The following is a 14,698-nucleotide window of genomic DNA, read 5'->3' as shown; positions in this document are numbered from 1 at the left end:
CTGGCCCTCCCCACAGAAGAGCAGCCCCAACCCGGGTCATCCAAGTGTGTGTGACGAGGAAAGAATCCACGTAGGACGCCAAGCGGGTTGGACATCAGCGTGTGGCCGCGGAGCTGGGGAGTCTCGGCAGGTCTCTGTGCAACGCTTCTGTACAGACGGGTTCAGGAGGGCCTCACCAGCAGGCTCACAGTTTGGAAGTCGACTTCGGGAGGGGTAGGCAGAAGTTTTCATTTTTTTCCCCCTAAACTCAAGACTGCAGAGGTTTGTGTTGTGCGATACCGTGTGCTGTACAGAAAATAGACTCAAGATTCTTAGGTTTTCTTCTGTGAAATCATGGAGAGCATGAAGATAGTTTCAGAGTTCTGGAGTTTACCTACTTCCACGTCCCCCGCCCCATCCGTGAGCACTCTGCAGAGGGGGTACTTGGACAGTGGGGTGGTGCAGGGAGGACAATACGGTCGGTCAAGGTGCCCAGATCCCAAGGGCTCCGTGTTCCCGGCCCCGATGCACGGGGATCAGGGGATAACGGGTGTTTTGGACACAGACTCGAGGAACTCTTGTGTGGGTCCTGGGATGATATGGGTCCTCGCTTGGCCCCCATCCCTAATGTCTTCCAGTGTTTTTCTTTCCAATCAACTATTTACGATGGGTGACTTCAGGTTTTAAGAGAAGATATTGAGAAAAATGGACATGTGACTTCCTTTTTTCTCAGCATTCAGCTGCCAGATGTTCTCCCACCAGAGGTCATGGGGGTGGGGTGGGGATCACCCATGAGGTGCTTCCATCCACGTAGAACCAGAAACCTCCTCTGCTGCTCTTCTGAAGCAGTATTCCTCTACATCCATATATAGACAAAACTTGCCCATAGGTACATATATACACATTAACAAGTGGCCAAAATACATACTCTTGTGACATACGTGTATATATTTATCTTTATATATGACAACTGAGCTGAGTTAAAGAAGATGATTGTGAATGGAAATCATCTAACCTTGGCATCTCTATACCTTTGGACAAATGAACTAACTCTCTCTCCTCCTCTCTCCATCTTGCCCTCTGCTGGATCCACTGTGCTTACACGTCTGTGTGGTCCTCGTGCGTACACAGAACTATCTGCTCAGATTACAGTACTGGAATTACAAATGTCTCTTTTCTATGTGTCTAATTAATTTAAAAGTACTCATTAAGACTAAAACCATGTTATGCATTTACTTCTCTTAAAACTAAATTATGTAGAAAGTAAGCTAGGGAGTCTGAGGGCTGGCATCTGGATAAATCTTCTCTAAAGTAAACATTTTCTTAAGTCTGCAGTTCTGCCCCGGATGTCGCAAGTGACACCAGGAAAAACAAAAAACAAAAAACGAGTGTTTTGGAAGACTTAGGTGTGACTGTTTGGATTTCATTCATTTTTGGTGCCAGCAGGGTCCCAGGCTATGCAGCCATCACAACAGTGATGAAATATCATGTCTCTCTTATTGCATAAATAATGGTGAAAGGCACCTGCATCCCCCAGCTGGAGCCCACATAGTTGGGAGGGTGACCTCCACTGGACACAGGCATTTGGGCGAGTGGTCCAGAGAGGTTCACACAGGGCACCCAGGGAGGGAACATCAGGAACTGATGTACAGGTAAGGGCCCAGATCCTACCTCGTGAGGCGTTCATGGTATGAACCACACAGTCTTTTGAAGAAAAGGCTTTATATGAAAGATTGCATATTGTTTCTGTATAAAGGCCTTTATCCTTTATATAGAAACTATATTTAAAAAACTAGTCATAATAAAAATGCCTATTTTTTATAAAAATAGTGTCTAACGCTAGTAGATTGACCTCTTCTACCTGACAGGCAGCTTGGGCTGGCCCCCCATCCCCTCTGTGGCTACAGGGCCAAGACACTGCACGCACCAAGCCATGTTTTTTCTGGATTTAAATCCTGCCATTGACCAAGGAGCCTTGGGGACGTGTAACCACGCTTACTGACGACTGGGGAGAACCACCTCTTTTCTTACTCTAGTTTAAGTATGATAAACTTTGCTACAACCTATTGCCAGACAAGTAAAGCTAATCTTCAGATTTCAACGTGACTTGAAATGAATACTAGAACTCTTGCCAGGGGTTAATAAAGGTTGTGATTTCCAAATTTCTAACCAAACTTTGCTGGGAAGGCCCCAAGGTTGGGGGAGCCCTGGGAGGGCCGGCCAGCAGGCGCTGGGATGGATGCTCTCTGCGGCCTGGCTGTGGGCTCTGTGGGCCTACAGAAGGGACGGGGACATGCAGAAATGGTGCGTCCTCCTCTCAGAGCTCGGACGGCAGTCTTCTCTTTGGTAGACAGTTTGGAGAGAACAGAAACCTTCTCAGCTGTTTTTTTTTTTTCACTCTAAATAGAGCAAGAGACAAAATAAACAAGCTCATCTTTGCTGCTTCCCGGTGCCCTCTGAGGGACAGCCAGGTTCAAAATGATGGACAGTCCAGTGAAGCCCAGCAGAGCCCCCAGCTGACACCCCGTGGCTCCTGGGATTCCACATCTGGGCTTCTCCAGGCTTTGGAGGATTCCTTGGACAATTTCCCTTTCTTCTCAACGCTTCCACCCCTGTATCCACCCCGTCCCCCCAAAATTTTCATAGAAACTCTGGGAATTTTAAGGTGAAAGGATCTCATCTAGTGTCCAGTGTCTGCCCTCCCCGTTCTACAGATGGGGAAACTGAGGCACAGAGAGGGCAGTGTCTCACCCAGCGTCACTCAGTGAGTCAGTGGCAGCGTGGGCCTCCGGCCCAGGCCCCCCAATCCTAGCCCCACACCGCCCTCCCTGTGTGCAGCCTGCCCCTCAGTCGGCCTTCAGCAAGGATTTCCTGTGGGAGGGCGGCACGAGGTGCGGGGGCAGGATGTTGGGCAGCTCGTAGCCATCGAGCTTGATCTTGATAAGGTGCTTGGCCAGTGCGAATTCCTCCTCGTCCAGCATGCCATCGCAGTCACAGTCGGCCAGCTTCCAGATCTTGCCCAGGACGCTGTTGGGCAGCTTGGAGGTCACCATCTCCTTCTTGGCGTTGACGCCCGATATCTTGCCGTTGATGGGCGACAGGGTGTAGAAGAGCTCATCGTAGACAGGCTTGTCTTTGGCCACAACCCACTCCTCCTCATCGGCACCCTCCTTGGCGCCCTCCCCGTAGCCCTGGTTGAAGGGGCCCTCGGCCGTGCCGTCGAAGGCACCGCCCTGCACCAGCTGCGTGGGCATGTTCGTCTCCTCCTGGCTGATGAGGCTCATCAGGGAAGAGATCTTGTTGCTCAGCATGTTGTCCACGGCCTCGATCAGCTTGGGCTTCAGCGAGTGGAATTTGGTGAAGTCATAGGTCTCAAGCTGTTCCTGGAAAAGGAGAAACCACAGATTTGGTTAACGTCCTCCCTGCAGGAAGCAGATGAGGAGAGGGATGGCTGGAGGGGACGAATGCTCCCTTAAAGCAGGCAGCCCATACTCTGGGCTGTCCAGGGCTCTCTCTCTTTGGTGGGGTCCCCCCATCCGAACCCACCAGACATAGGAGTGGCTTTTGGAACAAGAGACAAGATGCATGGGATGCAACATTTTCCTACGGTAGCTAATCTGGGCTGGCAGTGGCATGAGGGACGGTGATCCCCTAGGGCTTTGAGACAAAATTCCTTCACCCTTTTTTAAAAAAAGCACTCTAGAGATCTACTATTTTATCTTTTAAAGTATTTTACATACCTTACATACTTCAGCTGATTTTCACAACAATGCTGGGAGTCAGGAAGAGCAGGTGTTAATAACCCCATTTCACAGAGAGCACAAGGGGTGTCCTGGCGGAGTCAAGACAATAGCCCATGCCTCCTGCCGCTCGACTAGCCTCTGTGCTGTAACATGAAGCTGCGACAGAGCTGTCAGTAGAACTTATTTAGGTAAAATGATTATTTAAAGACGATGTTGATCAGTTAAAAAAATGTAGTTTAGGGTACAAATAGGTACAGGTTGAAACTGGAAAGAAAGAGAGGAGTAGGGATGGGAAGGGCAAGTATAAATGCAGCCAGTAGAGCTGAGAAGGACTAGCGTGGTCAGGGCAGGTCTTGGCTGCATCTCCCAGGAAAGCTGGGAGGAGCAGATAGAGCACAGGGTTTGCAGACGGCCCTAGGGGACACGGCAACTGCCTGGCCAGGATGGGAGCCAACTGTAGATGCCACAGAGGCTCTGTGGATGGCTCTGTAGAAACAGTCCTTCCTGCCTTGGTTACCCTTCCTTCCTTTCCTTCCTTCCTTCCTTCCTTCCTTCCTTCCTTCCTTCCTTCCTTCCTTCCTTCCTTCCTTCCTTCCTTCCATCCATCCATCCATCCAATTTGTTATGTGCCAGGCCCTGTTCTGGGATATAAATATGAAAAGCCACAGTCTCTGCCTTCAGGGAGCTTATATTTCAAAAACGGCTTGCCTTGGTTTACAGTGAAACAATGATAACATGAAATAGAAGAAAGTCATGAACAAAGGGAAAAGCCAAGTAATTGAAAGGAAGAGGAGGGGAATCATCACATCAGATAATGGAGGCTGAGAAAAGCTACACTCCTCAGCTGCCCTGGCTGGGGAGCCGGGGGTGGGGGGGTCACACCTCATTGTCGGAGGGGAGAAACCACCTGTTCATCACAAGAAAGACAAACGTTCTCTGGCTCTGAACTGTGGAAGTCACTTAGGCAATTGTGTAAGGGGCCTCAAAGATCTAGTGAAAATGTCTTCAATAGCAGTTTTGCCAAACAAACGCAGAGAGTTCCAGGTATGGCAGTTTTTATATGGACTCTACATGAAGTATTTCTGTTTGGACAATCCTAGAGGGCCAGAGAGGGGCCAGCCAGGTGTGCAGTTTTCTGGAGATGAGACAGGGAGGCTCTCAAGGGAAAGAGCTTTCACATTCCCCTCAGACCTGACTGTTCTGGACAGAAGTAATGGGACAGGGAGTTAAGAAAAGACAAAACTTTGTGCTACCATAAATATTACACTTTCATTGTAAAAAATTGGGGAAAAAACTAGTAAACAAAAATAAGAATCTTAAATCACTTATAATACCATCACCCAGCAATGACTTTTGGTAACATTTTTGGGCATACGTTTATAGCCATTTTTACAAACACACACACACACACTCTTTAACTGAAATAAGACCACACTATTTAACAACCTGCATTTTAAAGAAATAATGTATCACAGCTTTCCATGATATCAATTTTTATACAACCTTTAAAAATTTTTTAAATTTGATTTAATTTTTAAATTGAAGTATGGTTGATTTACAATATTGTGTTGGTTTCAGGTATATAGCACATTGATTTAGTTTTATATAAATATAAAGTGATTTGGTTTTATATATACACATACTTTTTTTTAACATCTTTATTGGAGTATAATTGCTTTACAATGGTGTATATATACATATACTTTTTCAGTTTCTTTTATTATAGGTTATTACAAGATATGATATAGTTCCCTGTGCTATACAGTAAAAACCTGTTACTCAGAGCCATAGAAAGGAATGAAATATTGCTATTCGCAGCAACATGGATGGACCTCGAGATTATTATACTAAACGAAGTAAGTCAGACAGAGAAAGAGAAATACCATATGATATCACTTATATGTGGAGCCTAAAAAATAATACAAATAAACTGATTTGCAAAACAGAAACAGACTCAAGATACAGAAAACTTATGATTACCAAAGGGGAAGAAGGGAGAGGGATAAATTAGGAGAATGGGATTAACAGATACACATTAATATATATAAAATAGATAAATAAACTTATTCTCAATAGCTACATGATATTCAAATGTATAGCTGGGCCTTTCCTCATTTACCCTGTCCATGTAATTGGAAATTTAGGTCGTTTCCAATGGAGAATCAAAATTGTGGTCTCTAGGGTGTGCTGGCAGGGCAGACATTCTAGGCTGTTATTCTGAAGTGGAGCCCTGAGCTTTAGATGGTGGAGAGGACAGAGCGGAAAGCAAAACAGCCTGACATATCTTGGAGAGGTGCCCCCAGCACTCTCCTCAGTAGCCAACTCTGTGGCTGTCAAAGCAGGCTGGCCTGGGCTGCCACCTAGCACTCAGCCTGAGCTCAGCTCAGAGTGGTGGGGTAGCACAGGCCTGGTTCTAAGGTACATTCCAGCTTTCATGTCCTCCATCCTCACTGACAGACCACAGTCACCTGCACGTCATCCCAACATCGGCACCAAACAATGCTGCTAACACTTTGGGGTCCTGCTGCCGGCACCTCCGTCAGCCAAGGGAACTGAGAAGAGAAAACCCAGGAGGAGAGCAGGCAGCCTACACAAAAATCCCAGTGCTGCTGGGGTAAACAAGTCTGGATTCCCCTGGGTGCATGAACACCTACCCTATTTCCTCATGAATAAGCCTGAGCTCTGGGCACACACAGAGCCTCTGTGTCCGGCCAAGTGGACAAATGAGGGCGGTGCCCACCCAAACTTTCCACCCGCCTGCAGGGGACATGGATTCAGACTGCAAACCTCTGGAAAACTGGCCAGGGGAAACGGCCACATATTTGCAGGGGTGGACGGGAAGCAGCGGCAGCAGCCGTTCCTGCCCCGGAGGGCACATAGGAAGTAAGCCTTACACTCTCATCCATGTGGTACCCGCCTGCCCGGCCCTGGCCAGGGGGGTGGGGTCCAAGTTAAACCACACCATCCCTGCCCTCCACCAGGGTGGCTCCAAAACTTTTTATTGGGATGAACACACACTGGAGAATTTAAAGAGTTACCCATCAACAACTGTATGCATCAAAGCCACCAAGCCCCGGATCCTGGAATTCCCCGCCAAGAGACAAAGGTCAATCCCAGCCTAGCCTCTTCTGGGCTCTCCCTTGCCTGCTCACTCCCAGCCTGTACCAGAGCTGTTTTTGAATCCACTGGGAGGGTCTGAGCAGATGGGGATGGCTCTGCCGCCCTCTGCTGTTGAAATGTTTTTTTTAAATTTTATTTTAAGAATTTATTTTATTATTTTAATTTTTTTTTTAACATCTTTGTTGGAGTATAATTGCTTTACAATGGTGTGTTAGTTTCTGCTTTATAGCAAAGTGAATCAGTTATACATATACATATGTTCTCATATCTCTTCCCTCTTGTATCTCCCTCCCTCCCACCCTCCCTATCCCACCCCTCTAGGTGGTCACAAAGCACCAAGCTGACCTCCCTCTGCTATGCGCCTGCTGCCCACTAGCTATCTATTTTACGTTTGGTAGTGTATATATGTCCATGCCACTCTCTCACTTTGTCACAGCTTACCCTTCCCCCTCCCCATATCCTCAAGTCCATTCTCTAGTAGGTCTGTGTCCCAGTTCTCCAAGGAGGACAACTGCATCAGCAATCAAGGTGGCCTTGCTAGTGTTCCCTCATTCTGCAGCACGGACACGTCAGCACAGCAAAGCAGATTCCCTCCCCAGTGGGTGTAGGGCTGACACGGGCAGGTGCACCACCAGGTCATGGGCCTCCCCCAGCACCAGGCAAAAGCCTGCAAAATACAATTGGCTCTTTGCTACGGTGAAGAGTCACCCTAACCAGCTTGGAGAACAGAGACTTAAAGCCGGCCCTGGTGAGCTCTCCGTGAGATCCTGGGATGTGCAAAGATCATAATCAAGTCATCCCCAAGATTCTGCCCCTGCCGCTGTCCCAGACACAGTAAGGCTGAATGCCTGTGTTGGGGAAGATGTCAGATGCTCAACAGACTCAGGGATGATGGAGGCCTTGACCCACACCAGGAACCCCCAGAGCTTCCTGGGTGACAGCAAACTAGCTTGAAGTAGTAAGCACACCCTCTGGGCTCCAGGCCTGCCTTGCTCCCTGGGGATTCCCTGAAAGGACTGGGGTGGTATGATCAGGGCCTGGCCGGCTTCCCAAGGAAGAATCCTCAGCCAGCTTCCAGGGGTTTGCTCCAGAAACCACTGGTCTATCAGCCCTATGGGAGTCAGGCTTAGGTCAGGGTCTGAGAAACTCATTACCCTAGAGCCTGCTACGATATAAACATACACTAACTTATTAATTAACCTACTCAACACATATTCACTGAGTGCCTGCTACGCTCCAGGGGCTGGGGATATGGCCGAGAACAGGACATGGGTCACTGGCTTCATGGAATTACAGCCTTCTATGGGAGACACTAAATAAGACACTGAGTAAATTAATTATACCAAAGCACAGAGACACTTATGTTGTAAGTAACAAGGAGCACAAGTGCCCACAAGGGGCTTTGCTGCCAAAACGTCACTGCCAGTTACAGTCATAGCAGCAAAGACTGTAACCCAGAATGGACCTCTGTAGGGGCAAGGATTTTTATTTTTGCTGTTTGTTCAATTGATTTATTCCAGGGGCCTAGAACAGTGCCTGACCATAGTAGACTTAATTACCATTCTTAGGTGAACGCACAAATGAACACAGATGATGGTAGGACTGTGTGGATGGTAGGCCCCCGGCAGGTAGGACCCCTGCTCCCAGTCCCAGGGCACCCAGGAGTCCAATGAAGGGGCCAAGGTGCCTGGTGCGGAGCCTAACCACAGGGTTCTCATGAAGGTTCAGGCCCTCCCTGTGTTGCCTGGCTACATGGGCCAAGGCTGCTCCCGAGACCTGAGGTGAGGGACTGCCCCTGTGACCAGCTCTGAGAGGTCTGGATGCCCTCTGACCGGCCAGGCCCAGGCTAGCATGGTCAGGAGTATGGTCACAGAGTTTGCTCCCTCCGTTCAGGAGCTCCCCGGAGATGGGCAGGGGAGGCCCGTCAGGGAGACTTCAGGTCTCGGAAGCCGCACCTTGTGGGTCGGGTGTCAAGGGAGCCTCAGGAGGCCAATGAGCCACAGACGTCCCATCAGGCCATCGTGAGCACTGTGTATTTACTCACAGCTTTCATTTCAGTCAGTAAACCAATTTCCCTTCCAAAGTATCTGAAGGATGCCAGGAAACAGTGGTCCTTCAGTTTGGTGGCGGGGTACAGGGCATAACCCAAGGGTGTGAAAGCAGAACCTGCTCAGGAAGAGGCCCCAGGAGCCCTCAAATTAGCCATCTTGTGACCAGAAAAATATCCAATTCATCCTATGAGTACAGGAATATCAACTTTACTTCTAGAAAAAAAAGTATTTCTATGTATTTTCTTAAGCCGACTAAATCATATTTGACTAGATCGTATATACCAGATGCATTCACCCTGATCCCAGGCATCACAGCAGTAAGTGTAACCCACTCCCATTTCAGTGTGTACTTTATATACAGAGGGTTTATATTCACAAACCCCTTAGGATCGATGCTTCCCCTCCTGTGGCCTGATCTTGCCTCTGTGCTTGTGCTTCCTCCTCCCTGACCCCCACCCCAGGGAGGCTGGCAGCGCACAGGCCCAGCGTCTCCAGGGTGCAGCCAGTATGCTGTACATTCTCTTTGGCCCATGTAGATTCCTTGAAATTCTGAGCCAAAATTTGAAAACCAGGGGACTTTACATACAAATCCAGATCTCCAGCTTCTCGTGAAATATCCAGGCCTGCACTCCCACAGGGCAGCGACCACTGGGCAGGATGGGGCCTCCCCACCGAGGGGGGCAGGGCCCACGCTCCCAAATCTGCCCCCACCGTGCGCCCCGCAAGTCCTCACTCACTGCACTTGCAGAACTGTTTTCCTCCCGGTAGAGACATGTTTCTCAGGACCCACATCTCTACCAAATGTGAGACAACAAGAGGTGGTCGGAGGGGGTACCCAGTGTCCTTTGGCGTGGCCCACCTGCCTCACGTGTTCGAGTTACTTCTGGCTGGTGGCTGCAGGCATCTGAGTTGTATTGCCTGCTTTCCAGAGAGGGCTGTGGCCTCCAGGGCAGACGGGTCCTTGCACCGGACAAGGAGATGGTCGGTCAGGCTCTCTGAGGAGCCAGGTGAGGTGGCCTCGCTCGGGAGGGCATGGTAAGCATCGAAATCAAGGTCACCTAACACCACGGCGGGGAGGTCGACACACGGCTCAGGCCAGGGTGGCAGCACCCACTCGGGGTCACCTGGGGCTGCCCAGACACATGTCAGGGAGACTCTGAAATTAGGCCAAAGGCTGCCCGAAGCTGACCTTTAAGCAAACTCTTCAGTGAGCACAGCCTGCTGTGTCTGGTGAACTCCTGCCATGGCCACAGCCCGCCACGGCCTCTGACAAAGCCCGCAGCAGCGACACTGCCCGAGCGCGTAATCCCACAGCGCAGGGCAGCGCGGGGGAGGGCCGTCTTCAGGAGGCCCCTGGAAGTGACCTCCAAGGTCACTCTCAGCTCTAATTCCCTTAAGGTTCTGGGATTCTAAAAAACAGGTGTCACTTCTGTGCCAAAACAACCTTGAACACAGCCTAAGGGAGCTGTTCATAGGATTTTTTTCAGGTGAGCTTAATTTACTTCTCGAAATGTCTCCCTTTTTGTTTAAATGTTTCAGGAAGCAAGCAATTTCTGCTTTAATCACAGGAGCCTATTATCATGTATTACTAGGAAGACTAATTGACCATGTTCTCCTCCATTCTAAACCATGAAACCCAAATGTGTACCCAGCCACTAGCCGGACAAGGTGGCAGTGGCCCTCCATCCCCACTGGTGACATTGTGATGGGCCTCCGTACCTGCATTGCCTTGACCTCGGGGAAGTCTCCTGCAGAAATCTGGTATTCTCGCTGCAGCTGAGTGTAGATTTCTGGCAACCTGCTGATAAGCTCTCTCTTCTTGTTTTCTTTTCCAAATACACTTGGCATCTCCTTCTTCAGGTGGCTGATGATGTAGGCATGTACCTGAAGGGGTATATGTCAGTGAGGACGGGCCATTTAGAAGTGCACCAGAGAAGGACAAACAAGACGGCATCTTACATGCATCATAGCACATAACAGGCATCCCCGCAAAATCATGGTGCTCAGGACAGGAGGAGGGCAAGGACCTGGGGGAAAGGTGTGGGGGCACCTGAGTGGGAAAGACCTTGGTTCTGGTGATTAACCTCAGAAGACCTAGAGAAAGTTTCGCCAGGGCCAGTGCACGGCAGCACCAGCAAATGAAGCTGGAGGCTGATGGAAATGGCTGATCTGCATGGAAATCTGTGCCCGGTGAACAGTGAGATGAGAACACCCATAACCTCCCTGTGGACAGTTTAGGCCCCGAGATCACTGAAGTCATTTCTGCACAAGACCAGCTGCCTAGGGCCAGGCCAGACAGCAGAAGCTCCGTCTGAGAGAGGGACCCCTGGTACATGAGGGGGGAGCCCCAGAAACCTTGGTCACACAGGGGTAGCAGGCCTGGCACTGTTACCCGAAGGGTGGTGAATCCTGCTGGGAGGGCTCTACTTGGCTTGCATCACTTCCTCCCCTAACGTTTCCACCCTTCTACTGATTTCCAACCTTAGGATGTTAAGAAACTCTCGTTACAAAAGTTCTCTGTACAGCAGAAACTAACAAAACATTGTAAAGCAATTATACTCCAATAAAGATGTTTTAAAAAAAAAAGTTCTCTTTGTATACCTAGAATTCTACAGAGTAATTTAGAAGTCAAGAAAATAACTAAAATAAGAAAAGATGAAAAACAGGGCAGTGATTTCAAAAAGAAAATGACTGTGTAGCTATGGAAAATCCTATTAAAGAAAGCAGACGTCTACTATAATCTTGTGGAAGAATGGAAATTGAATAAAGGGGGTAACAAGAAACATCCCATGGCTCAGCTGAGGGCCTCTGTGTATGTACATACACTGGGCACAGCCAAAAACATTTTGCTAAGATTTGAACTCTAAAATAAGTGCATAATGCAAATGCTGACAGGCTCAGACCAGACAACACTAACTTCTCCATCTACATAAAGGTCATTTTAACATAAGCACACACTGAGCTGCCTGACTATTCCTACAAGTATAGATTGGGAGAGATGCTTCTAAACCTTCCTGTCACTAGTAAACTTATTTATTTATTTTTAAACATCTTTATTGGAGTATAATTGCTTTACAATGGTGTGTTAGTTTCTGCTTTATAACAAAGTGAATAGTAAACTTATTTACTTTTCAAATTAAAACAGCTTAAAATATTTACACGATTCTTTAAGATAACCAGAGAAATCCAAGGTTTGGGAATCCTCTTATTTAAAACGATGGGCTTTAACTGCATTCCTGAGGATATGATGAATAAGTGGTAAAACTAGTAAGACTGGTAATTTCCTTGCCTTAATTAGTGAATGCCTGGCTTGGTTTGGATGAGGCTGGGGATGGCCCTGCGTAGGTCCGAAGGCCTTGGCGGGGCCGCCATATTCCATCGGGGAGAACCAGCTGTCCTTGCATCATTTCCTTGGCCTCGGCCCTCCTGGATCCTCTGGACTGGGCCTGTGGACGCCTCTCTCTTCCGTGCTCTGGCCTGCCCTGCTCTGGAGCCCACCCCAGCTGAAGCAGGAAGTTCTGCTACCTGCTCAGCTTCCCATCCACGAGGGCATCTTTCCAAGACCCCTTCCCAGAGCCCAGGCCTGGGGCAGCTGCCAGGCCCCTGCAGGGCTCCCCAAGCCCCCTCCCCACCCATCAGTGTGGTACCTGGGAACTGCCAGGCCCCTGCGCAGGTAAGGCTGACTCCCCAGCCAGCCCCTAGCTCCCCTGGGAATGGCACCCTGCTCTTGAACACTGCCTGGTCCCCAAGGGCCTGCTTTCCCTGGGCTGGGCTGCAGGTGATGTGCCCCTGCCACAGCCCTCCACCCATCGCCTGGCACCTGCTCCCTCATCCCTGCCCTCATGGTGCTCACCGCTGATGACTGAGGCTGCTGGATAATGGGCCAACCTTGGACGCCAGGCCTCCAGGGCCCTGACATAACTGGGGCAGTTCCTGTGCCAGGCCTCAACTCCCTCCTCCTCCCACCTGCCTGGCTCTACCTGAGTCATGACCCTAAGGTGACCTGCTCATGCTGCAGGCTGCTCTCAGCCTCAAACTCTGGCCTGTCTCGTGGAAGTCCCCTGTTGTACTGCCTCTGCATGGCCTCCCCCTCCTGCCCTTCCCTGGACATCCTAAGACAGTAACCCAGGGTCAGATTCTATGCATGGGCCCTGCCTTTAAGAAGCTTATCAAGTTACAAGGTAAATTATAATCCTTAGAATCACAGAGTATTAAATCTGGAAGGGGCTCCCTATATCTGACTGAATTCCTGGTTCCAGGAAGTTCATATGACTTACTCAAGGCCACGCAACTAGTTAGGAGATGCCAAGCTGGCAGTAGCATTTAACTGTCTTACTGCCGCATTCTCTATCGTATAGAATTAATTGCTTTTTGTGGGTATGAATTAAACATTGTACTGCAGCTGCTGAAATCTGGAATTCAAAGTGAACTATGTCCTATGGAACAACTTTGAGGTTTGGCTTCTGATCGTTCCTAACTCACAGGGAAGCTTTGGAAAGGTCATGTACTCTTCCCTCCCCATACATAAAAAAATGGATACGTTATGGCACACACACTGCGAACACCACGCAGAATGTGGGTAAAGACTGCAATCTTCGAGCGGGACGGTGCCTTGTGATTTTCTAAGGACTCTTGGTAAACAAGGGGCAGCCTGGGTGGCTGAAATTCCTAATCAACTTGAAAAGCTCATGTCTGCCCTTCTGTGTCAAAGATGTGTCTCCAAACAAACGCAGGACCTGGGGCCAGATCCGGCGATGGTCCAGGGAAGGAGGTAGAAACAGTCTGATCTTTTGTTCTTTATAATAAGAGAAAATTAATTGAGAGGAAGAGGAATAGGAAGGAGAAGATGGGAAGAAAGAGGAGGTGGGCAGGATGGGACTGCGTGTTTGAAGGCCGGGTCAGGCGCTGCCACCGCTGCCCACACGCTTGCTGAGCAACCCTGGGCAAGCTGTCTCCTCCCCGGCCTCGGCTTGCTCACCCACAACCTGGGGATTACAGCCCTTACCTCACAGGGCTGTGGTTATGAGAATCGAGAGACAGCACGTATTTGAATGCACTTTGTCCTCTAGAAAGGGGACTAGAAATGTAGTTATTGACTAATGGCCAAAGACCTATACCTGGAGGGGTAGTAACGCCAGAGGCTTGTGGCTATTTAGTCCTTAATGAATAATGAATAAACTCTATATATTTAAATAGAACATGATGAACTTGGGTTCCAAGTTCTTCATTCACAAGTGAATGACACTGAACCCTGGGAGCATTTGAACATCGCTGTCTTGTTCAATTAGCTCTTTCCCTTATACAAAACTAGAAAAGCCCCAACTCATCAAATGGTGATGACCAAGGGTAAGTCAAATGGCTCAAAATGTCAATTTTTTTCTGGGCTAATAACTCAATGGGCAGAAAAAGATGTACTCCCCTTTAAACGAACAGGGATCTATAGTTCACATCTACACTCTGCCACAATCTCATTAACTGTGTCCATGACAAGTGTTTGTATATCCAAGGCTGAGAAGCATGTACACAGAGTAATACTGGGTATTTCCACTGTGGGCTTGGAGGGCAACCCCCAGCAGCAAGTGCTGGAAGGTTGAGGTGCTCATGGACAATTGGAATGGAAATGCCCATGGAATCTGGATACTGGGGAGCCGTGTGGGGGAAGTCAGGCTGGGATACACTGTTCTGCACTGGGCAACCTTAGAGTTGCCCAGGTTTAATATGACCTGATGGAGATCTGCATCTTTGCAGGCACAGCTGGAAACCCGCATAGAACATTTAACCTCTGGGGATCAGCACATTTTATAT

The 14,698-nt window shown here is 48.9% G+C and overlaps 1 protein-coding gene across 1 annotated transcript in view; it reads right to left on the bottom strand.

Annotated features, from left to right (window-relative positions):
- Window positions 1-696: 696 nt before the first annotated feature.
- Window positions 697-14,698, bottom strand: part of EHD4 (EH domain containing 4) — an 89,817-nt gene continuing 75,815 nt past the window's right edge. Inside the window, exons 5-6 of the mRNA XM_081230189.1 lie at window positions 10,613-10,777; window positions 697-3,362 (exon numbers count right to left, since the gene is read on the bottom strand). Coding sequence (XP_081086315.1) covers window positions 2,826-3,362; window positions 10,613-10,777 — 702 coding nt within the window. The 3' untranslated portion in view covers window positions 697-2,825. The remainder of the gene's footprint in view (window positions 3,363-10,612; window positions 10,778-14,698) is intronic.

This window comes from Mesoplodon bidens, assembly GCF_964165515.1.
Source record: "Mesoplodon bidens genome assembly, chromosome: 3".
NCBI classification, from domain to species: domain Eukaryota; kingdom Metazoa; phylum Chordata; class Mammalia; order Artiodactyla; family Ziphiidae; genus Mesoplodon; species Mesoplodon bidens.
Note: the sequence above shows the minus strand (reverse complement) of the source record. Positions and strands in the feature narration are given on the sequence as shown.